This window comes from Tachyglossus aculeatus, chromosome 22 (genome assembly GCF_015852505.1).
Source record: "Tachyglossus aculeatus isolate mTacAcu1 chromosome 22, mTacAcu1.pri, whole genome shotgun sequence".
Classification (NCBI taxonomy): domain Eukaryota; kingdom Metazoa; phylum Chordata; class Mammalia; order Monotremata; family Tachyglossidae; genus Tachyglossus; species Tachyglossus aculeatus.
This window is the reverse complement of record NC_052087.1, coordinates 11,779,897-11,805,129: the sequence shown is the minus strand read 5'-3', so window position 1 is coordinate 11,805,129 and position 25,233 is coordinate 11,779,897. Positions and strand designations below refer to the sequence as shown.

The 25,233-nt window shown below is 45.4% G+C and overlaps 1 protein-coding gene across 2 annotated transcripts in view; it reads right to left on the bottom strand.

Annotated features, from left to right (window-relative positions):
- BDNF (brain derived neurotrophic factor) overlaps positions 1-24,600 on the bottom strand; it is a 61,296-nt gene extending 36,696 nt beyond the window's left edge. Inside the window, exon 1 of one of the 2 annotated variants that reach the window (XM_038764545.1) lies at positions 24,524-24,600. In XM_038764545.1, the coding sequence (XP_038620473.1) occupies positions 24,524-24,526 (3 nt within the window). In that variant the 5' untranslated portion in view covers positions 24,527-24,600. Of the gene's footprint in view, positions 1-490; positions 638-24,523 lie in introns of those variants that run through there. The other variant, XM_038764546.1, reaches the window with a different exon arrangement.
- Between the last annotated feature and the right edge of the window lie 633 nt (positions 24,601-25,233).

The following is a 25,233-nucleotide window of genomic DNA, read 5'->3' as shown; positions in this document are numbered from 1 at the left end:
CTAGAAGGGGAAGAATTAGTGAGCGCTCACTGTGTGCAGAGCACTGCGCTTGGGTTGTATAAATAGGCAACAGGGAAGCAGGTGACTGACGGATTGGGTGGTCTCCCTGGAAGGGGGTGAGGGGGGCTCACCTGGATTCCCTCCCCTTCCAGTCCTCCTCTTCCAGGCTGCCCACCCGGATCACCCCACCTGGCCCTGGCATCCTCTCCTGCCCAGGCCGGGACAGTGGCCGAATTGTTGCCGGATTGTACTTTCCAAGCGCTTAGTCCAGTGCTCTGCACACAGTAAGCGCTCAATCGATGCGATTGAATAAATGAATGAATGAATGGGCGGGCACGGATGGTCCAGGGCTCCGGGGACCAGAAGGAGGTCGAGCCCCTTCCTCCTTGGCCCCAGACGAGGGGTGTCCCCCCGCCCCATCCCCTGGGGACTGGCCGGGCCCCTCCATCAACTTTCCTCTGGTCCTCGCCCCTCCCCGCCGTCCCGGTACCTTGGATTCCACACAAAGCTAGTCGGGTCCCTTAGCTCCGGGGAGTCACATCCTCCTGTTCCTGCCTCTCCTCCTCCAGCTCCCGCTCCTCGCCCCGCAGCTCAGACCCAATCCCAGCTCCAGTCCCAGTTCCAGGCCAAGCAGCCGCCGCCGCCACCAGCAGCTCCAGCAGCTCAAGTGTCTCATCAAAGCTTTATGAGGGGGGCGGGGTGGGGGCGGGCTCCCTCGCCCCCAGGACATGAGAGGGGAGAGACAGAGAGACAGACACACAGGGAGAGAGAGAGAGAAATAGAGACGGAGGAAGACAGAGACAGAAGCAGAGGCAGAGAGGGACAGAGGGGAGAAGGGAGAGGAGGGGAAGGGAAAGGAGGGGGAAGAAAGAGACAAGAAAGGAGGGAGGGAGAGAGTGAAAAAGAAAGAGAGAAATAGGGACAGAGGACAGAGACAGGCAGAGAGTAATAGAGAGACAAGCAGAGGCAGAGAGAGACAGAGGGGAGAAAGGAGATGAGGGGAAGAGAAAGAGGGGGAAAAGAGACAATAAGGGAGGGAGAGGGAGGAAGAGAGAGAAATAGAGACAGACAGAGGAAGACAGAGACAGAGACAGAAGCAGAGGCAGAGAGGGACAGAGGGAAGAAAGGAGAGGAGGGGAAGAGAAAGAGGAGGAAAAGAAAGAGACAAGAAGAGAGGGAGAGGGAGGGAGAGAGTGAAAAGAGAAATAGAGACAGGGCAGAGGCAGACAGAAACAGAGAGATAGGGAGACAGGCAGAGGCGGAGACAGTGGGGAGAAATGAGAGGAGGGGAAGGGAAAGAAGGAGAAAAGAGACAAGGAGAGAAGGAGAGAGAGCGGGAGACAGTGAGAGAGAAAAAGAGAGAGAAAAAGGCAGACAGAGGAAGAGGAGAGAAAGGAAATGAGGAGAAGAGAAAGAAGGGGAAAGAGAAAAGGAGAGAGGGGTAGGAAGAGTGAGGGAGAATGAGAGAGAAATAGAGACAGTACAGAGACAGAAAGAGACAGAGAGACAGAAGCAGAGAGAGGCAGAGGGGAGAAAGGAGATAAGGGGAAGAGAAAGGGGGAAAAAGAGACAAGGAGAGAGGGAGAGGAGGAGAGAGGGGGAGTGAGAGAAAGAGAAATGGAGAGAGGCAGAGGATGGAGACAGAGAGAAATAGAGAGAGAGAGGCAGAGAGACGGGGGGGAAGGAGGTGAGGGGAAGAGAAAGAGAGGGGAAAGCGAAAAGGAGAGATGGAGAGGGAGAGAGAAATGGAGAGAGACAGCGGCACAGAGAGGCGGGGGGTGGGAAGGAGGTGAGGGGAAGAGAAAGAGGGGGGAAGAGAGAAAAAGAGAGAGGGAGAGAGTAAGAGAGTGAGCGTGAGAGAGAGAAAGCCACGAATTAGCTACTAGTCAGGGCTTCCACTGGTCCAGTGGCCTCTAGCCTCGGCAGCCGGATGAGAAATTCCAGGGCGGCTGGGGCGGCTTAAAGGGCCCGCAGAGCCTCTGTCTGCTTCCCTCCCTTTTCCCTCCCGCCTTTCCCTCCTCCGTCCCGGCGCCAGGGAGCGGCTGCAGAGTTTTCCTGGGACCGACCGAAAGCCCCGGGTCTCCTCCTCCCTCCCTGCCCCGGCGCTGCCCGCCCACGGGCGCTTCGGGGAAGGCTCCCACTTGGCCAATCCACGAAGATGCTCTGGAGCCTGGTTTCTCCTCTCTGGCTCCCTCCCGGATCGTCTGGGAAACCGACGCCCAGCCCTGCTCCATTCTGCCAAGGGGATTCCGGCTCCCAATAGTAATAACAATAATGGCAAAGCACTGTTCTAAGCGCTGGGGAGGTTAAAAGGCGATCAGGTTGTCCCACGGAGGGCTCACAGTTTGAATCCCCATTTTCCAGATGAGGGAACTGAGGCACAGAGAAGTTAAGTGACTCGCCCAAAGTCACACAGTCGACAACTGGCAGAGCCGGGATTTGAACCCATGACCACTGAGTCCAAAGCCCGGGCTCTTTCCACTGAGCCACAATGCTTCTCAGTATTTGTTAAGTGCTTACTAGGTGCCAGGCACTGTTCTGAGCGCTTACCGGGGCTACCCCGCTCCCCAGGGAGTAGGGCCCAGGGGTCGTGGGGTCTCAGTCCGGCTTCCATCCTGAGCCAAGCCACGCGTGGAAACCGGCACTTTAACTTTTCCCTTCCCAACAAGCAAGTATGTGCATGTGTGTGTGTTTATGTATGTCTTGGAAGCCTATTTTTAATCAAGAAAAGAAAATCCCTGTGCCTCTTTTCTTAAAGGATGCAGAAACTAAGCGCAGACGCTTCGAAGTTGCCCAAAGCAGGGCTTAGGAAACTGGTCACACGCCCACTTAAACAGAGTTCTCTCCCTGTCCTCTCCAGACTTCGCCTATTTCCAATCAAGATAATACAGCATTTTTTATTAATGAACGCTCCAGATAATGTTACTCCCCTTCCTCCCTCCCTCTTCCCCCCAGCCCCCCATCCCTTTCCCGAGCCAGGCAAAAGACTCAACTACGTCCACAGACTTCAAAGACCTAACAGAAGGAGAAAAAAAAAAACACTCTTTCAAAGACTGCTTGTAAAAGTAAACATCAGTGCAGTTCCTAGGGGAGGCTCAGTCTGAAACTTTCAGTTCCTTCACGGTTCTCTGTGTATGCATCTCTATCTCATTCTCTATTCCTCACTCTTTCTTTTTCTGTGGTCCTCTCTCAATGTTTCTCTTTCTGTGCCTCTGTTTCTCTGTCTGTCTCTCTCTTTCCCTCTTTTTTTTCTTTCTTCTTTTCCCTCTTTCAAAATCAGTCCTGGTGGCTGTATGGGCTCTGGTGATGCAGCAAATAGATTAAATTATTGATAGTGGAAATTGCATGGTGGAAGTAGTAATGGCATCTTCTGATTGAGTAGCTCCATTTGATCTTGGTAAAGAAAGAGAGATTTCATACTACTAGCTCACTAGGGTTAGCTCAAGCTGGATCAGACCTAGAGTTGTGAATGAGACAGGGTGGAAATACTCTCCAGAGTTCCTCCGGAGTCTTGACGTGCACTGTCATATGAAACCTCCGCTGCCTCTAAATAGACCCACTACAGCATGAATTACCAGAATCAAAAATGGAGTGATGCATCTTTTATGAAAAGAATTTCATTTTGTTTCAGTGTACTGCTTGTGTCTGCAGAAGTTGGCTCTGCCAATCTCTCAAACATGCAACCTTGTTCTATGCTTCTGAAAGATGAGGTTTTAAAACCACTCTCCTTTGACCAGTGGTTCTGGGTAGAGGTATTTCATCTTCTCGAATCTAGGAAAGAGCAGACAATTGCAGGGAATACTTGTTTATATGAGGAGAAAGGCAAGCAGTACTGATGTTCCTGATTTAAGTTAACCTAAGGCCCTTAGTTGGCTTTGAAATTCTGAGGAGAGCAATCTTTTGAAGGGGGTTAATAAGATCCGGAGCCAGGCAATTATTTTCCATAAATTGCTTTCATAGCTCTCCTGGGTTTTGCCTCAGATGTGATTGTCTTTCCCAACGCTTCAAGAAACTGGGATCTAGGGTTGCCTGCTCTCAATGGTGTTCAGTGCAGAGCAAGGTGGATCCGTTTCCCCCAGGTAATCTGGCACCCTGCTGCCTGATCACACCAAGGGTATTGCCTGGCTAACTTGCAAACTAGGACTCAAACACACTTGTCCTGGGCATGTTCAAATAAATACAAATGCCTGTGAGTTGGAGGTGTCCTAGTTCATGGAAGTGAATGAGCTTTCTCTCCCCTAGAGGTGCTTGCTATCTGGATGTGAGATAATGCAATATACATCTGCTATAGTTAGACCAAATATGTGATTATTCAAATGTATGCCTATCCTCAGAAACTTTGCACCTCTGTCAATTTGACTGATCACATAACCAATACAAACAACTGCAGGCGCATGTGTTGTTGGATTTACATGACTGTACAATATTAAGTGCTTTTTAATATATACTCTTTCCTATGTGTGCATGGGTTTGTGTGTGTGTGTGTGTGCTCCTGTGTGCGTAGTTGTTGTACATCGCATTGAAGAAGACACCACCAGTGGTGAAATTCACATATGTGTGTCATTGTGACTGAAAAGGTCATTGGTAGGATGGACAGTCTCTAGCCCATTGTACAGACACACAAAAGACTGTTCCTTGTTAGGCAGTCATGTTTGTTGTGTGCTGCACCTGGTTCTTTAGCCTCCTTGTCTCCTAGTACAATGCTGGGCAAGGTTAACAAATCCGGTGAACAAATTGGCTTTGCTTCTGCAAAGCACATCTACACTAGTTCCCAGGAAAGTGTATCAAACCTCTAATACAATTGTGAGAACGATATCATTTAAACTGAGTAAAGATTTCAAACTCTGCTTCACTTTGTAGAGATAGGCCAGTGTTGCTCCAAGTTATAGCAAGTTCTTACAATTTTTTTTTTGTAGATTTAATCCCATTCACAACTGTTCAAACTCAAATATGACTTGTGAGGTATTGCCCTCATTTTCAACTCATTTTCTTTCTGAAATGCATTTGGTGCCTGAATAGATTGCAGTCAGAAAACTGTCTTGGCAGTCTCAGATATTGCTCAGGAAAGTTTAGGACATATCTTCCTTCTGCCCGTTGCATGCTATGCCTAGACTGTAACCTCCTTGTGGGCAGGGAATGTGTCTACCAACTCTGCTGTACTGTACTCTCCCAAGCATTTAGCATAGTGCTTACACATAATAAGTGCTCAACAAATATCATTGATTGATCGATTGATTATATCAGAGCTTTGCTGATACGATCAATCAATGAATGACACATTGATTATATCAGTAAACCTTCTCAGCTGGAGGTAATATCTCTTCTTCTCCCATGACACTATAGCTAAAACATTCATTTCAACTTTCACCTCAGGTTATTTGAACAATTTTGCAACTTCACTTTATAGCCTATGGTGTGGTTTTACTGATGGTAAGAGAGAGGAGTACTTACAAGGAAACAATCAGAAATTTTATGAATATTTAACAAAGAAATGAAAAACTACTTCGAATTCCTATGAACTTCACTGTGAATCACTCAGCTCACCTCCTCTTAGTCTCCCCAAGCTATTTCTGAGTCACGACTACAGCACATACACCAATAAAATAGTTTCTTTCCAAACCTGCCCATTTTTCTTTGTAGTATATGTAGATAAATGAATCTGGAGGAAGCAGCAAGTTATAATCAGTTATGAAAAGGAAGCTGCAAACAGAATGGCGAATCAACTTTTCCTTGTTTCATTCTGGTATCATCAATAGATGGTCTGGAAAGGCCCAAGATCAGCTTCCTAATTAGTTTACATTTCAACTATGCCCCAAGGGCACAGATAATGCTAAAGATGCAAAGAGACAAGCAAACATACATTTCTGATTTCTGTTTCTGCGGGGACCAGGTACTGATGCGAACGATGTATCAGAAGCAAACACTGGCTATGATAGTTTGTGACCTCAGTAGTTTCTCTTTGATCAGAAAACTTCAGTTCTTTAAAAGTAAACATGTCCTTAAAAGAAAGCAAGGCTTCAATTCATCATGAGCCATTAGACCATCAAACCCTTATAGGGGTATTAAAGTTAATATTTGCCATTATCTTTTTACTCTCCCGAGCCCCACAGTACTTCCATAAATATCCTTATACTCTGGTATTTCCTCTACCTGTAATTTATCTTAATTTTGGTTCCCCCCCTCCCAAACTGTAAGCTTCCTGTGGACAGGGATCACATCTACCAACACCATTGTATTGTACTTTCCCAAGTGTTCAGTACAGTGCAGAGCACTGTAAGCGCTCAATAAATACCACTGATTAATCGATTGATTTCCATCTGCCGGGTTTACTATTATCCTATCTTCTTTCATCTGTTGTTTTGAAGAGGACAAAAGTCAAGAAGAAACGTTTTGAAATCTCATCTACTTTTGTTGTCAGGAAATACACACTAAATCTCATTTATACAGATGGGAATTAGTGGCAGTGGGCTCAGATTTTGACACCAACATATTTTTTTCTATTAATAATTTTAATTGGGGAAGGTCCATCCAACTATCATTACAAGAATTTTATGTTTAATTATGTTTATTCAAGTCTCCTAGTTACCTCTGCATTCAATCCCCCTTGTACAAAATAGTTGTCCAGATTCAAGTGGATTGACCTCAAAAATTACACCAAGTAATTAGCACAGCAAAGTAGTAAATAAGTTAGGGACACTATATGTCTTGGAACAATCCTGGTTTTTGCTTGAGGGCATTAAGGGAGCTGACCTACTTGGGGCCTCATGCAGACTCACGTTGTTGGAATAACTCCGGAGAATTCCTAGTCCAGAAAGGGGTAAGGATGCCCTCCAAAGCAAATTCTCTACCATATACTTCTATTCCTGAATGGAAGACTCCGATTCCAATGGAAGGGGTGTATTCATTCATCCAGTTCCGTGCTTGCTGGGGGCAGGGAATGTGTCTACCAACTCTCCCAAGTGCTTAGTATAGCATGGCTTAGTGGAAAGAGCACGGGCCTGGAACTCAGAGGGCCTGGGTTCTAGCCCCGGCTCTTCCAATTGCTTGTTCTGTAACCTCAGGCAAGTCACTTAACTTCTCCATAAGAATAATAATGATGGTATTTGCTAAGCACTTACTATGTGCAAAGCACTGTTCTAAGTGCTGGGGAGGTTCAAGGTGATCAGGTTGTCCCACGGGGGGTCACAGTTTTAATCCCCATTTTACAGATGAGGTAACTGAGGCACAGAGAAGTTAAGTGACTTGCCCAAAGTCACACAGCTGACAGTTGGCAGAGCCAGGATTTGAACCCCTGACCTCTGACTCCAAAGCCCGTGCTCTTTCCACTGAGCCACATCTATGCCTCAGTTCTTCCATTCTCCCTCCTACTTAGACTGTGAGCCTCATGGGGGATGGTGACTATGTTCAACCTAATTCACTTGTATCTACTCCAGCACTCAGAGCAATGTTTAACACAGAGTAAGCACCTAATACATATCATTGACAAAAGTAAGCATTCAATAAATATCATTGATTGATTGATAACTCAGCCCGGATGGTTTGATCACTACTGGTTGGGGCTTGTGGAGACGAGACAGGCTGGTTGAAGAGTTGGTATCTTTCTAGGGGCCCCTGCTTTGAGTTGTGTAATTCATCTAGACTCTGGCAGTCTCTCTGCATGCCAGACACTATGGGTGATGTCAGTGTTGGGACGATGGGCCCAGAAGCAGAAAGAGAATCTTACCTTTGCAGGCTCCTTCTAACAGACCCAGTTGTTAGTGTAGACTTAGCAGAAGGCTTGCCCTGAGAACATTTAGGGCAAAAATGACATTTCCAGAACGGACAATTCTCTCTCCCCAAATCAATATAGTGGCACCAAACAGGGCTGTCCAATGAGTGCCCAGTGGATCTCCCATGATCCACTAATGGACTAATAACAATACTAATAATGATGGCATTTATTAAGCGCTTACTGTGTGCAAAGCACTGTTCTAAGCGCTGGGGAGGTTACAAGGTGATCAGGTTGTCCCATGGGGGGCTCACAGTCTTAATCCCCATTTTACAGATGAGGGAACTGAGGCCCAGAGAAGTTAAGTGAGTTGCCCAAAGTCACACGGCGGACAAGTGGCGGAGCCGGGATTTGAACCCATGACCTCAGACTCCAAAGCGCGGGCTCTTTCCACTGAGCCACGCTGCTACTCTGACTCGAATCAAACAGTAGAAAATACAATGTTTTATCATATGTTCACTGAAACTTCCTTTAGAATTGGTCAACTCCTTCTTTATCTGTTCTTGTTAGGCATCTCAGTAGATGGTACGCTCCCTGAGGACAGACATCACGTCGCAGCAGTAGCATTTATTGAGTGCTTAATATGTGCAGAGCCCTTTACTAAATGCTGAGCACTGTATCATTTCCGCAAGCAACTAGCATTATGCCCTGCACACAGTGGGTATTCAATAAATTATGTTGTGAGTAATGAAGATAATCAGGCTAATGTGTAAATTAAATATGACAATTTGTGCTGTTTTCAGTTCTCTCCAGCAGGATCACAAGAGCAAGGAATCTGAGGATATCTGTGCAGGATACACTGATTTGTTAGGTCATGGAAGTAAAGCAAGGTGAGGGTGATTTAGTCCAGGTATTACTCTGGAGCCAAGGAATTGAGAAGAGCAGCTAAGATTCAAACCCTCATAAAATTACCTAAGCCAGGTGTGGCTTCAAAGTTAAGGAATATGTAGGTAGGCCTGGTATCTGTGGTTGTCATTAACCTGCCCAGATGCCACGTGAGACAAGGTGGGGTGGGGTGGGCAACTGGTATATCCAGGTTGTCTGGGATGGAGGGATATTGTAGAAGTGGGACTGGATACAAAGACATGACAGTGGTGGCATTTGGGAAGTTCAGTGGAATTGGAGGAGGCTGGGGACATTCCTTCCTCTCCCCTTATATCAGACATGAACCCACCTTCCTATACAGTAAGTATCCCATGAGATTGGCCATGAAATGGGGAAGAGGCAGGATTTTATAGTGGTTGATGAAAATGATGACATGGATCTGGAAATATTGGAAAGGAAAATGCATGCTGAATATTGCGCTAGGGACGGGAGTGAAGCACAAGTCAAAAAATTTGAAAAAGCATTCAGAATATTGCATGAGAATATCATAGAGGTCTTTAGTGGAAAAGAATAGGGGACCTAGAATTAGATTACTCAATGATTAGTGTCTGAGTTTATCCACTGCTCACTTCTTAATCATGCCCATCTATGGCAATGAAAGAGCGATCACATTTTGATAATCAATCAATCGTGTTTATTGGGTGCTTACTATGTGCAGAGGACTGTACTAAGTGCTTGGGAAAGTACAATATAATAGAGTTGGTAGATATGATCCCTGACCACAAGGAGTGAGAGAGAAATGAGAAATTATTCCTAATGGCTGAACTTCAGAGCATTTTTTTATGGTCTTTGTTAAGTGTTCATTATGTGTTAAACAGTGTTCCAAGCACTGGAATAGGAACAAGTTACATAGGTCAGACACAGTCCCTGTCCCACATGGGGCTCACAGTCTAAGTTGGACAGTTCAGTCTGTCTGGACTGAACAGTTCAGTCACAGTTCTCTTCTTAACATCCCTTTATGTAATTAAACAATTTATTCAGCCACTTTTTGGTCTTTTTTTCCTCAGGGATAAAATGCTTCTAGGTATCTTAATTTTTCTTCAGGAATCCCAACTTCCAAACCATCAATTCATTCATTCATTCATTCAATCATATTTATTGAGTGCTTACTGTGTGCAGAGCACTGTACTAAGCGCTTGGGAAGTACAAATTGGCAACATATAGAGATGGTCCCTACCCAACAGTGGGCTCACAGTCTAGAATTAATTAACTAGAACTTAATCAATTAAGTTGATTGTTCTCTGAATCCACTTCAGTTTCTCCAAATTCCTTTGAAAAAGTGCGACCCCATAATAAGATCTTTATGTAAATTAATTGAGATTCAAGAAATAAGGGAGCTTTAAGCATATTCTTGTGGGAAAGGATCATGTCTTCTAACTCTACTGTATTGTATTCACAGGCCAGTTTCCCAAGTTTCCCAGCTTTATTTGAGCTATTTCTCTCTCTCCTCCCAGTTCAAATGAAACACTTCCCATACTACTTTATCTGGATGATATCTATTTTGCGCAAAGACATCCAAACATTCTGTTCCATTCAAAGTGCAGATCAAATATTGATAAGTTGATCTTAGCCTTGCAAAATTAGCAGTAGTCCACCTCTACAAAACCAAAAGAAATTAGATGAGGTTAAAAAAAAACGAGCAGAACTCAGAGAATTTGAATGAACTTTCACTTCCCCTTCTGCTGATTTTTAGAGTTCTTCCTGAGAATCAGAGACTTTAGAAGACATCTGGGAGTGTCTGCCTAGACTCTGGAATGGGGAGTAAGAAAGGATGGAATGTGAAAAGGAGGAAAGTTGGACAGACACGAGCAAAGGCTGGTAAACTCTGGGGGAGGCTAGAAGAGCTTCTGTACAAGTCTGTGTTTGTGTTTCCCCTTCACTCATTTATTCTGCAATGTCTCCCAGGATCATTTTAAACTCAGTGACAGAGGTGGGGCTTTCTGAAATGACTCCACTGCTTTTTCGAATTACTCAACTCTTGTTGCCTTAAATACGTGTTGGGCTCAAGGTGAAAGGTTAGATTGGACGGAGGTAACTATAGGATCAGGAATGAATGGTTTTTAGTTTCAGAATTCGGCTGTCATTGCCATGATGGAAATGAAATGCAATTCTCGGAACACAACCCAGACCATACTGACTTTCATTCATTCATTCATTCATTCATTCATTCATTCATTCAATCGTATTTATTGAGCACTTACTGTGTGCAGAGCACTGTACTAAGCGCTTGGGAAGTACAAATCGGTAACATATAGAAATGGTCCCTACAGGACTTCTCCATGGTCAGTGCCCATGATTTGTGGTTGGTGAAATTTGCATTGAATCGGGTGAGCGGAGTGTGCAAGCTTTCCTTTATGACAAATTTCACTGGTCTCAGTCCCAAATTAAATAAAAAGCTTAGAGTTGGGAATCTATCATTAATAGACTGGTGGGCACTGTGGTACATTTTCCCCTAAAGCATGCAGTGAGTGGGGCCAATGAGTCAAAACCTTGGCACATTTTACCACCCACCAAACATTTTAATAAAATATTCCCATTGCTGACTTTAAAACTGTTTGCATTATCCATTGTCTGTATCTCCGTTAAAAATTGAATTGGGTTGTGATCCTCAGGCGGTAACCATTTCCTTGTGGTGCCATGAATTATTCGGCTTTGGCGGCTTTCCTTGATTGTATAATCCCTTACATAGAGCAAATTCCTGTTTACCTTCTTTTTGGAACCAGGTTAAACTGAATATTTCCCTTGGGAAAAAGACAAGGAATTAGGAAAAAAATGAATTCTTCTTGGTTTGGATTTTTTTCCCTCTACTAATTGCTGTACCTACAACTTTTATTTCTCCTTTCAAGGGAAAGAAGCAGGTTTTAAAAGGCACAATTCTTACTGCTCTTCCTTTAGGGCTAACATGTAATTTTCCTTTTTGCCTCATTCCTCTAGAGAAGATCATGTATTCTGATCACATAGTGATGAGACCTAAAGAGCTCTTGTGGAATGGGAATTAAGATCAAAATGGATAGAGAATCTTAATTATTAAACATTTTCATGGGGTTTTTTAACATAAAAGGATTCAAATGGATAAAATTATTTGTAGGAACCTGTTATCAGACTTGTTGACCACTGTAGAATGAAGTGGGCAATCTATTTTTTGTTTGGGTGACAAAAATATTATTGTAGAAATGACCATAAAGATTTAGTTTTTCACCATTAAACCCTACTTAAACAAGAATCTTAATTCAAAAAGTAGGACACCCAATGTGAGCAGTAAGAGCAAGTCAACATTTGCAGTTTCTATTTCATTTGTTTTTTAAATCATCTTCCTAAAGCTTCTGGGGTATTTTAGAAGTTTAAGGGGTAATTTGGTGTCTGTGGTGATTTCTTAGTTCTTTTAGGAATTTAAGAATATCTATTCACTTAATGTTAGCACTCCATTAATTCCAAGTTAATGTTTCACTAATTAAACAAAGTGAGGTGTTAAAAGGGCTTATTTAAGACAAGATCAACAAAATATGAAACAGATGTGACTATGTACTAGAGTTTTGGAGATGCAATCTTAATTATTACTAACTGAAACAGCATGGCTCAGTGGAAAGAACCAGGGCTTTGGAGTCAGAGGTCATGGGTTCAAATCCAGGCTCCACCAATTATCAGCTGTGTGACTTTGGGCAAGTCACTTAACTTCTCTGTGCCTCAGTTACCTCATCTGTAAAATGGGGATGAAGACTGTGAGCCCTCAACGGGTCAACCGGATCACCTTGTAATTTTCCCAGCACTTAGAACAGTGCTTGGCACATAGTAAGCGCTTAATAAATGCCATCATCATCATTATTATTATTATTAACTCGTAACATTTGATTGCTAGAGAAACACTGAAATTTGTACGGACAAGTAGCTCAATAATCAAAGACCAGGTTATTTTCTGAGATTGGATAATAATTTGTTTAAATATTAACACCTACCTTAAATATAGATAGATCTATTGATGTATTTCTATATATGGTCCAGTATGGTACCTGAGTCTGCTTTATAAGAAGCTATCCCTTGCCAAGAGAAGCGTGAGAAGCCGTGAGAAGCAGCACGGTGTAGTGGATAGAGTATCGGCCTGGGAATCATAAGGTCATGGGCTCTAATCCCGGTTCCACCACTTTTCTGCTATGTGGCCTTGGGCAAGTCACTTCACTTCTCTGTGCCTCAGTTACTTCATCTGTAAAATGGGGATTGAGACTGTGAACCCCACCTGGGACAGGGACTGTGTCCAACCCAATTTGCTTGTACCCACCCCAGCGCTTAGTACAGTGCACTTAACAAATACCATAATTGGGAGAAACAATGTAGCTTAGTGGATAGAACACGGGCTTGGATGTCAGAAGGTCATGAGTTCTAATCCCGGCTCCACCTCTTGTCTGCTATGTGGCCTTGGGCAAGTCACTTCACTTCTCTGGGCCTCAGTTACCCCACCTCTAAAATGGGGATTAAAACTGCCAGCCTCAAGAGGACAGGGACTATGTCCTACCCGATTTGCTTGTACCCACCCCAGTGCTTACTGCAGTGTTTGGCACATACTAAGTGCTTAACAAATACCACGATTAACATTATTATTATTATTTCCACGTCCATCTCTCATGCATCTCATGTGGCATTTGATGTACTTCTTTGCATACCAAAATGACCCTCCAGCTCAAAGCTGCTACTCAGCAGTACTGGAATCTGAACTCTGAGAAAAACTAAACATCTCAGAGACAGTTATGTTTGTGGGCTCGTTGAGTTCATCACTGCAATAGCTGGGGCCATGGTTCACGGGACTCCATAAAATCCAACTAGGAAAACAATGCTTGACATCTGATAGACATAAATTATTCTCTTGGTTAAATACTGCTTATAGGTGCTGTTTGGATGGTGTGTCCCTTTGTGTGTGCAAATTAAGAATTTGGGGTGAAATTGAGGGGCTGGCTGTGCTCCTCCCCGGGATGCTCTCCTGGATTATCCAAATATCAGGTGAACTCTGTTGCTGAGTGTAGGTCTGAGTTTGGGGAATAACTACTCTTGCAATCTGCACATCCTGGTGGAAATGAATTTTTGTTTTCTTCCCAAGACTCACTGGGCAGCCAGTTTAGAAAGAAATTGGTAATTCAAGGGAAGTGAAGGCTGTGGAGGGAGAATTATTGTATAAGCAAGGACAATAAGCACTGAGTTGACAAAGAAAGTCCCCAACCCCCCTACTGCAAAAGCCTGTAATCATGGCTAGAGTCATACTTCTCCAAATCCCCGCATTCTGTATCAGTAAACAATATGTTCACTTCAAGATCTGTACTCTGTGTTTGGAAATGCCCTTTCTTTTTCAGAATCTGCACTATTTAAATCAATAACGATTTGAAATGGCAAACTAATGTTGCTGCTTTTAAACACACTATACCCTAATCTAAACACTTTCTAACAATTACTCAATAACTCTCAGAAGTCAACATATATTAGACCCTCCCTAAGTCAACAAAGAAAAGAGTTAAACATCATATATTATTTACGTAAGTCCAAGATAGCAAGAAAAGAGAAAGCTTTGGTTGAGAACTCCATGTAACTTCAGCAACTACAGACTTTTTGTTCTCCCAGAACATCAAATCTCTAACTTGTCTAAGCTACACATCCTTAGATAATTAAGATCAACCCCATTTTAGCTAGTAAATTTCGAGTTCTGAAGAGAGGTTCACGTGAAGAAGGACCATCAACAATGTTGCTTTGGAATTGTCTCCACATCTTCCTACCCCTTCGTCCCAAGAAGAAGAGAAAGATAACTAAATATTGGTAACTTGGGGAGGGCTTTGATAATGAGATGTGTTGGGGCTGAACCAGGCTGAGCTCTGTGTGGGCCATATCCTTGGTAGGACATAACTATATTAATTATTATGGTACTTGTTAAATGTTTAATATGTGTCAAGCTCTGTTCTAAATGGTGGGATGGATACAAGATGACTGGGTTGGACACCGTCTCTCTCCCACCTGGGGCTCAGAGTCAAAGTAGGAGGGAAGGAAGATTTAATCCCCATTTTATAGATAAGGAAACTGAGGCACAGAGAAAGTGACTTGCCCAAGGCCACACAGTGGACAAGTGACAGAGCCAGGATTAGATCCTAGAACCTCTGTTTCCCAGGCCAGTGTTCTTTCCACTAGGTAACGCTGATTCCCAGAAGCCCGCAAAGCAGCTGGTCAGCTGAAGGAGACGATCGGGAGAATGAGCCAGGAGGAGATCCCATGTTTACACTACAGGTAGGAAGGAGAAAGTAGGGAGCTGTGCTGTTATTCAGTTTCCTCAACAGCTGTTCCACAGATGCAGCACAGCCTCCCTGGAGCTATTTCCTGGAATGGTGACAGCCCTTTCCTTGATCCCGGCCCTATTGCTCCCCGTCAAGTGGCTTTGCTAATGTGACTGTGCCAGGGGCTGGAGCAGGAAGTGACACCCAGGAGTGTCGATCACTAAAAAGTGGTCAGACTCCATCATTCCCATATTCCACAGCCCTCTTCATTGCATCCCAGGTAGTAGATTTGCGGGATTTTTGGACTCTCATTCATAAAGTTGGAAGGAAAAACCTGAGTCTACAATAGCTCTGCTCTGAGTTAGAAGACATCACGGGTCATGATTTGGTGTGTAGCAGGAGGTGGACAAGAATATTTCATTTGGCATGATAAATGGACTTATTTTCTGATTGTGTTTTCACTGTGCCTTTTAACAGAACGCTGCCAGGGGTCAATCTTTCAACAGTGCACATGTAACTGGATTTTGGAAGAAATGGCTGTGTACTTGTACATGGAGTCGGCCAAGGTGCATGTGCCGAAACACGATCGCTCCTTAATGTGGGGTCTGTCAAGGGCGTGACCCCCACATCTGAGGAGAACTGAGTGTACAATCAATTCCTGATTATTCATAGAAATTGGAATTAGGGTATCATGGATAAATGAAATCCTCCCATCATCCTCTAGGGGAGATGCTCATGACCAGAGAAATGACCCTTGGTCCAGCAGCTAAAGGAAGCAGGAGGAGGTGAAGTAAATAGCATGAGATAGCTGCTGATAAAATGACCATCAGTTCCTAAATAATCAAGAGCCAATTCACTGTGACCTAACTTTGGAGTTAAGCAGGAAAATTCCAACCCCAATCTCCAAAGAGAGTTGGGAGAAGGAAAGACATAGAAAATGTTTGAGAAGTTGAATCTGAGAAGACACAGAGCCTGACTTTGTCCTTCTATTTGGTGACTTTTCCACTAAAAAGGATACAGTCCAAGGAAGTTAGATCCAGCAGGCTCTGGTCTGGGATGAACCCAGTGAATGAGGCTCAGGGAGAAGATTATCTATGGGCAAACCACTCATCACAAGAAGAATATCTATGGGCAAACCATTCATCACAAGAGTCTTCTCCTCTGGATTAGTCAGTTTCCTTCATTTTACCCTCTCAGCCACCCAATTCCTTGTCTCATCAGCCCTGTGCTAGCTTGTTCATTCTTCTGCTCAACCTACCTCCTATTTCATCTCCCTCTCACCCCCACCTCCAATGAGGCGGTTCCACCCAATTTTAAAGCTTCATAAGAACACAGTCCTAGTGTTGGGTTGAAGGCAAAGGGAGAGCAAGGGGAGAAATGAAAGGAGAGTGAATGTCCAGAATCTTTAAAATTGAAGACCTTCCAAATCCATTTTTGGTTCTTCCCTTGGTGAAATTGTCCCAAATCCTTGCCCCAAACCAAGTTAACTTCCCTGGCCTCCCTCAGGGCAGTAAGCATTCTTCAGAGTTGACCTCAGATAATCGTGCCTGTCAATTTCACGAGTTTGTCATTCCACTTGATTTTCCCCTTTTTCCTGCTCACGCAGATCCAAGGAGACAAGAGATGTGGAAAGCATCCCCAGTTGTTTTTCAGGCTCTGGCACCCCACCATATGACACATGCCTCTGGCACGTGACATGCTTCCCAAGACTCATGCTGAAGTGAGGAGTTCAAGGGTCATCTGCCGTTAAGCTGTTCATGCTAAGAAACTAACCTTTAAAGGTTTCGGAATACTTCCCCTATATTTTGACATTTGTCTTAATTATAGAATTCAGGAAAGAAGTCTGTCATCCCCAAAGCTTCAGGAGTTATTTTAAATATGGCATCTTTATAAAAGTCAATAACTGCCTCATCAAAGGGCATTCATGTCCGATGTGGGTGTTTGTGCCAATTGCTTTTGAACTGCTGCAATAATCTAACCAATCCCAGTGAATGGCTTACGGGCTTCTCTACACCCACATTTTTTTCTTAATTATCTCCACCAGGCTGAGTTAGTTAAGGACAGATCTATAGCATTTCCTGGATGTCAAAATGCCCACACACCTTCTGCAATCCTTGAACTAACGGCCCCCTTTCATGTTTCTCCTAGTGGGCCCATCTAATTATCTATTATCATGCCTGTTTAATGCATTATTCATGAAACCTAGGGAATTTCCAGATGTAATAGCTTTGGTTTGAAAAGGGAGCAACCTGTGTAATTAGAAGTTCTGCCCAACAAAAGAAATAAGACATTTAATTTTGAGAGTGTATCTCACAGGTCCAAACTGGAAAGTTTCCAATTGGGCTGCCAAGTCATTATATCGTAGCACACAACAGATTCACCTTTTCAGTGTCTCATCCAATGTGTTTGAGGAGTTGTACCTCTTTTCAGCAAACACTCCTTTCTTAAACGGTAACAAAGTAGTGAAGAGGTTTGAAGGCGGAAAACATGACTCAACAACTCTTATTAAATGTCCATACACACTGGACTCTGCAACTCACAAGGTGCTCCGTACCACTCGTTTTTACCATTTCCAAATGGGTGTCCAAAGAAAAAAAATAGGTTAAAAATTCCATATTAAGAGCCTCCTTCAGTGAATGGAGGCGAGTCTCTATTTTGTCAATATTTCGGATCCCGAGATCAGTAGGTGTGGAAAAAAAATAGAACAACTCTCCTGGTATTGAGTCAGTTTGGGGTCCTGGACCAAGATTCAAATGCTAAAATAATCCAATGGAATCTGGATCCTTCTACTCAGGAAGAAGTGAGGCCTCATGGAAAGAACACTGGCCAGTGAGTCAGAGGACCTGGGTTTGCTAATCCTGGCTCTGCCACCTTCCTGCTGTGTGACCTCAAGTAAGTCACTTAATTTATCTGTGCTTCAGTCCTCAGTTTCCTCATCTGTAAAGTGAGGATTCCTTCCAGGATTGTGAGCCCCATATAGGACAGAGATTGAGTTCAGCCTGATTATCATGTATCCACCCTAGTGCTTAGTACAGCACTTAGCACATAATAAGCATTTAAAAAGTGCTCTCTACAAATACAAATACAATTCATTCCTTAGTTATAAATATATATGACTAAGGAATAAGAGTTGTATTTGTATATATATATATATATATATATATAATTTGGAAACTTTGTCCTCTTCCCCAAATAATTTGGCACATGAGAAGGTAGAGGGAAATGTCTGAGTTCTACTTGTTGATTTTCAACAAGGGAAACTAAGAGCATTTAAACTAGGCATTAACCAGCCCAATTTTTAACTTCCCCTTAAGGTAATGGTTAAGTTCACTGACCAAAGTTTCACTTTAGGGTAAGAAATACATACTCCAGTGTGACCTAATGGATAAAGCATGGGCCTAGGTTCTAATCCCGACTGCCACTTGTCTGCTGTGTGAACGTGACCAAGTCCCTGACTTCTCTGTGTCTCAGTTACTTCTTCGATAAAATGGGGATTAAGACTGTGAGTCCCATGTGGGACATAGACTGCATTCAACCTGAGATGCTAGTATCTACCCCAGCGCTTAGTACAGTTCCTGGCACATAAGGAATGTTTAACAAATACCATTAAAAAAAACTATAGTTGAATAGAAAGAAAAAGTGTTTAGACAAGGTGATGGAGAGCTACTCGAAGAGGGGGTTGAGAGGGGATGGAGGAGAAGGCTCCACTTCACAGCACTCTGGATTCCCACCCACGTGACGCCTCCTCCCACTACCTCAGAAGGCATTTGGAGCGTCGTCACTCCACAGATGCTGGAGGTAGTAATTGTAAAATGAAAATAGGCAGCGGCATTGAATTATCCATAAAGTTAAAGAAAGGGGGATAAAAATAGATATTTCTTGGCAGGCTGATTGCTAACTGAAACAAATTTAGTTTTGGAAAGAGTTGAGTTTTTAGTAAGATCGTATCAGTTCATTTTCATTAGAATCATTTAAGTCGTGGAACCATTTGTTCTAAATAAAAGCAAAGATCTTTATTGGCCTTCAGGAGGAACGTATTTGAAAGGAGATGTGTTCATTTAAAAAATCATTGTACTGACGGAATGGAAGCTACTAAATGTGAGAAGGAGGGAGAGGGAGGGGCTGGAGACCGAGTCTTCCTCATAAAAGCCCCCTTCAAAACCGCAATGAGGTTTTCCCCCATTTGGAGTTGAATTAGATCACTAGTATGGTGTCCATTGACAATTGAGAACATTTGGCTTTTGAGAAGCAGCATGGCGTAGCGGATAGAGCACCAGCCTGGGGGTCAGAAGATCATGAGTTCTAATCCCAGCTCTACCACTTGTCTGCTGTGTGATCTTGGGCAAGTCACTTCACTTTTCTGTGCCTCAGTTACCTCATCTGTAAAATGAGGATTGAGACTGTGAGCCCCACGTGGGACAGGGACTGTGTCGAACTTGGTTTGCTTGTCTCCACCCCAGCGCTTAGTACAGTGCCTGGCATATAGTAAGCGCTTAACAAATAACATCATCATCATTATTATTATTATATAATTATGCAATATAATATAATAGTAATTTCCCCCCTCCCCACTACCCCCTTTCCAGAACCCACTTTTGAATTCCCTCTGTACTCCTCACTACAGCCACCAGGATGTGCAGGGGAAAGGAAAGGAGGTGATACTCGAATCAGTCATCTTGGTTGATTGCTAACAGCTATAGGGAAAGAGTTTATAGGGGAGGAGGCTGAAGATGCGGAACATAAGGAAAGTCTGGGGTTTCTATTTTTCAACGTTGTTCCCCATTCGCCATCCCATTTCTCCTTTATACGTGTCTTGACGGTCCGAATCACCCGGTGTTTATCGAGCGGATGGAAGAGGCATCTAAAGCACTAGACATGGCAGAGCAAAACTCCCAGAAACATGTAGATTCTTTTTTCTTTTTAACGGAGGCTTAAAACAATCTTAGAAACTTCCAATAGGGGAGCTAGACTAAAGAGAGGTTTAACGAATGAAGTAAAAGTGTGTTTTTGTTGTTAGAGTGAAGCCTCCTCCTCTTCAACCTCCCTCCTTCCCCACTTCCATGTATTCCTCATCGAATTCCAATTCTCCCCCAGATTCCTCGGAACCGTTGGCAGTGAGCCTTGCTAAGGGCGAACTCCGTTTAATTCCATCCCAAACTGTCAGTACGAGGCACACTTTTCCTGTTAGCAACGTTCATTTCCAGGGAGACTTTCCAAGAAATCCTTATCATCTCACAAGTAGGAGACGCATACGGGGTGTGACTGTGTGTGTGTGTGTGTGTCGGGTGTGTGTAAGAGAATGACATGACACTCGAGGTTTAAGTTATTAAATATCTCGAGGTTCCAAGAATCAGGTTGGATAGGAATTTTCCCTCCCCACGAGAGCTGCTAGACCCGCGATCTCCAATTTCCTCGGTTCAACTGTCAGATAAATTGGCAGCTCCACTGAAAGGATAACACTCCCTTCAACGATGCCTTCGTCTGAAACCTTAGCAACTGTATCAGGCTGAGGCTGGGGTTTGCTCGCCGCGCGACGCACCCGGGAGAGGAAACTCTGCAATTTAGAGTGACAGCTGCGTCTTTTCCCATCCATCCCGCCGGCGCGAGCTGTCACAATATTTACTCCTCTCCCTGGGTGAATTCGAACTGGGAGAAAGGAAAAAGGAAAAAGAGACCGGGGCGGGAGTGGGGGTGGGGGAAAGCGGGCCTGGCGCCTTTAAATGCTGCCCCGGGATCCTGGTTCAGCCAGGCCTGCGGATCCGTATTTAAAACGGCACCATCTGGGAAGGGTAGGTGGTGATGGGATTGGTGAGATGCGGGCGCCTTGGAGTTCCTTTGCAGCATGCTTGGAATTGCATCAGACTGATCAGAAATCCCCCCACCCCCTCCCTCTCCCCTCTCCTCTCCCCTCCCTCCCGTCTCTCCTCCTTCCCATCCAACCCCCCGCCTTCTCCAGCTCCAGATCCCCTCCCCTCCGGTCTATCTGACGGAGGAAAACGTCTCGATCTCAGAACAATTTGTGCTTCCCTTCGCTGCGGGTTCGCTCCGCGGAGCCTGACTTGGCTTTTTTCCTCTCTGTAGCTCCGTCATCCGGCCCTACCTCTTGGCAGCGATCTCATCCGCGACCAGGCATCGCCCTTCTTCTTAATACTAGTAATTATGATTGTACCGTTATAATGGATCGTAGAGGGTAGCTACTATAAGTAATTAGAGCAACTGTCTTCATCCACTCAGTCGTATTGCTTGAGGGCTTACTGTGTGCAGAGCACTGGACTAAGCGCTTGGGAAGTACAAATGGGCAGCATAGAGAGAGGGTCCCTACCCAACAACTGCGCACAGTAAGCGCTCAATCACTACGATTGAATGAATGAATGAATTCTACTATTGATGATTATGATCATAATTGCTGAGAAGAATGACACTGCCCTTGTAGTTCTTGTTGTCTCGGAGGCTAGTGGGAGCCCATTTGAATTCCACTATTGATGATTATGATCATGATTGCTAAGAAGAAGAATGACACTGCCCTTGTAGTTCTTGTTGTCTCGGAGGCTAGTGGGAGCCCATTTGAATTCTACCATTGATGATTATGATCATGATTGCCAAGAAGAAGAATGACACTGCCCTTGTAGTTCTTGTTGTCTCGGGGGTTAGTGGGAGCCCATCTCCCCTCCCGCCGTCCCCCACCCTCAACCCCGGTTTCCAGGCCGCCTGGGACCGGGGCTGAAACCAGCCGGTTAGAAGGAGACATCTGGCCGGCAGGCAAAGGAGCCGAGTTGGGCTCCCTAGTTCCTTTTCCATTTGCGTAATCGCAGCCGCCCCCCCGGACCAAGTGCTCGGAACTTACAGGAGAGAAAGACGCGAAAGAGAGATGAAGGGGAGGAGACAGAGGGAGGGAAAAATGGGGGTGGGGTGGGGGGGAAGGAGGGAGAGAGGGAGAGAGGGAGAGAGAGAGAGAGAGAGAGAGAGAGAGAGAGAGAGAGAGAGAGTCCAATCCAGGAATCATCCCATTTGCAGGGTAGGAGACCCCAAACCCTAGATACCTGTGAGGCGCTGAGCCTGCTCTTCCAAACTGCTGACTTCCTTGAGCTTATTTTTAGCTCGGGGACTAAATATTATTAGCTACATTTCCACGTAGGACGAATCGCGGAGAGAGAGAGAGAGAGAGAGAGAGAGAGAGAGAGAGAGAGAGAGAGAGAGAATCTTGATTTGTGTGTGTGTGTGTTGAAGACTTGGGTGGCTGCCTCTCCCCTTTTTGCTCTTAATGCCACAAAGTAAGGTTGACTAGGTATTGGAAAATGAAGCGGTAATCCTGGCCAAGCATGCATCTCCAGTACGCACACATACACACACATCAATCTTGCACATACCCAGGGAGCGAGAAAGAGGGAGGAGGAGATGCAAAAAAAAAAAAAAAAAAAAAAGAAGAGCCTTACATTTCAAATCAGCTATCTGCAGTTCCAAGTTCACTAAACTCATTAAATCCTCTGAAAGATCAAGCATGTTTCCCCACTCACTTTGCACAACGATCAGCAGCTCCCGGGATCATCTGAACTCGACGAGTAGCGGGAACCCCCGGACTCTCTCTCCCCCCCCCCCAAGCCCCCAATCCCCCCACTACATCCTCTCTCCTTCCCTCCCCCGTTGCCCTTACCCACCACCAACGAGGGAAGAGCCAGAGATTGTTGGTGCCCGGGGGTGTCGCCCCTTGCTTACCTTCTCCGCGGCTAATACCACACAGCCAGCCAGTGGCTAGATCCTGGAGATCAACCCTCGCATTTCCCAAAGTTAACCCAGCATTCCCACCCCGGGGCTCGCAGGACTCGATTCCAGCCCACGCCGCTAGGATTTCCACTTGCCAAATGGGGCTGGGCTTCGAGCCCGCTCCGCGCTCCCCAATGTGCCTCTGATCTCAGTGGGAGCCGAGGCTCGAGATAAATACTAACGATGGCATTTGTTAAGCGCTTACTATGTGCCAAGCACTGTTCAAAGCGCTGGGGAGGTTACAAGGTGATGAGGTGGTCCCACGGGGGGCTCGCAGTCTCCATCTCCTTTCTCCAGATGAGGGAACTGAGGCCCAGAGAAGTTAAGTGACTTGCCCAAAGTCACACAGCTAATTGGGATGTACAGAGCCCCCTGGCACGTAGTAAGCGCTTAACCAATGCCACCATCATCTAAGGGCGGTCGGGGTGGGCGGACCTCATTCCGGGGTCGGAGGGAGGCAGCGTGGCTCAGTGGAAAGAGCCCGGGCTTTGGAGTCAGAGATCACGGGTTCAAATCCCGGCTCCGCCAATTGTCAGCTGGGTGACTTTGGGCAAGTCACTTCACGTCTCCGTGCCTCAGTTCCCTCATCTGTAAAATGGGGAGGAAGACTGTGAGCCTGGTAACCTCCCCAGCGCTTAGAACAGTGCTTTGCACGTAGTAAGTGCTTAAGAAATGCCATCATTATTGAGAAGCAGCGTGGCTCAGTGGAAAGATCACAGGCTTGGGAGCCAGAGGTCAGGGGTTCTAATCCCGCCTCCGCCACTTGTCAGCTGGGTGACTTGGGGCAAGTCACATCACTTCTTGGGCCTCAGTTACCTCATCTGCAAAATGGGGATGAAGACTGTGAGCCCTGCGTGGGACAACCTGATCACCTTATATCTCCCCCAGCGCTTAGAACAGTGCTTTGCGCATAGTAAGCGCTTAACAAATGCCATCATTATGATTACCTGGGGTCCCCGCCACACGGCCAAACCCATCGTCTCTGTCCAGGGTACTGAATACAGCGCCTCTTCCTCCCCCCACTTGTTTTTCCCCCCCTACTCCCGGGCCCCTCGCGCTCCCGAGGATCCGAAGGGAGATGCGGGAGGAAAAAGGCTACAGTTTCCACTAGAATCAAGTGTGAGTTCTTCCCTTCCATACGCTTTGTCACGTGAAGACGGCTTTGCCGAAACTATCCTGTTGATCACATGTTGAGTAGGGAAACCCCCCACCCCTTCCCAGAAAGGGGACTCCCCCATTTCATCCCCCACCCCCACATCACTTCTCACATTCCTCTCCTTCCCTCTCCCCCAAACCCCATTCCGCCCAACCCCCCCTTCCCCCAAACACACAAACACACACACACACACACACACACACAACCCCAACACAGCTCAGGAAGAGCTATCGCTAGACTGTGAGCCCGCTGTTGGGTAGGGGCCGTCTCTCTATGTTGTCGATTTATACTTCCCAAGCGCTTAGCCCGGCGCTTTGCACACAGTAAGCGCTCAATAAATACGATTGAATGAATGAATATGGGAATTAAAAGCTCCGTCAACTGGTTGCCCACTTAGAAATCATCCCCCGTGCTCACGCATATTAGAAGAGCTGCAAAAGAAGCATCAGCTTTGGGTGGTCGACACGTTCCCCCCATCCCCTGCCCCATCGCCAGTTCCAAGTTTCTGGCACGCGGTCCCACATCGCTCCGTCTTAAATCACCCACGATTTCAATTAAAGTTACACCGTCTCGAACCCCTTTCTCCCGGCCTGAGTGGCTGGTATTCTCTGGCGAGAGGAGTGCTGGAAAGACGAGCTGGAGAGTACATCCCGTTGTTAAGCAACATGTCAAGATTTTACAATTCTCGAGGAAAGCTTTAGCGGTACTCACCATTGTTTCTTTGCTGTCCTAGAGACAGAAGTGTCTTAAAATCCCGTCTCCTCAACAGATGCTGGAAGGTAATGTGTCTTGTTTGAAGTCATCATGCGAGAACTTCTGCTCTGCTTAGTGGATCGCCCACCACTTGGTGTGACTTATGAATCTAATAACCCTTCGCAATATCCGCAAGCACCAACTCTCAACCACCTTGATGAGTCCAGAAGACAAAGCAATTGGCGGCGATTCTTTTTTTTTTTTATCAAAAACCCCCAAACCCTATAGGTTTGCGCACACGCCTTAGCTCAGAGACACGCTTCCCTTTGAGTTCCTACGTGATGCTAATGAATGTGAGAGATTCCCCGCGACTGCCCACCTAGGCTGGCATAAAGCGGGACTCCTCGTCCTGGATCTCCCACCTCCAATAAATAGGCGGCGGGACGGAAGTTCCTGGGCGAGTTGGAGCCGTTTTGGGGCAAGCCACCACACGAAGTCAAGTTCGTGCTCTTTTCATGTGCCACCAGGGCTGGGCTCCCGCCCAGGGCTAAAGCTGGCAGGGCTGCGTTGGAGAGGTTTTCACATTACCAGGTAAGGACCCCTTCGGCTTCCTCCTAGTCACGTTGTTGGGCTCAGGTTGGGGACCTGTTGCTACCGACCAGTAGGCTCCAGCTTTAAAATAAATAAAAAAAAAATCGGGGTGGGAGGAGGGAGGGAGGGTCTCTGCC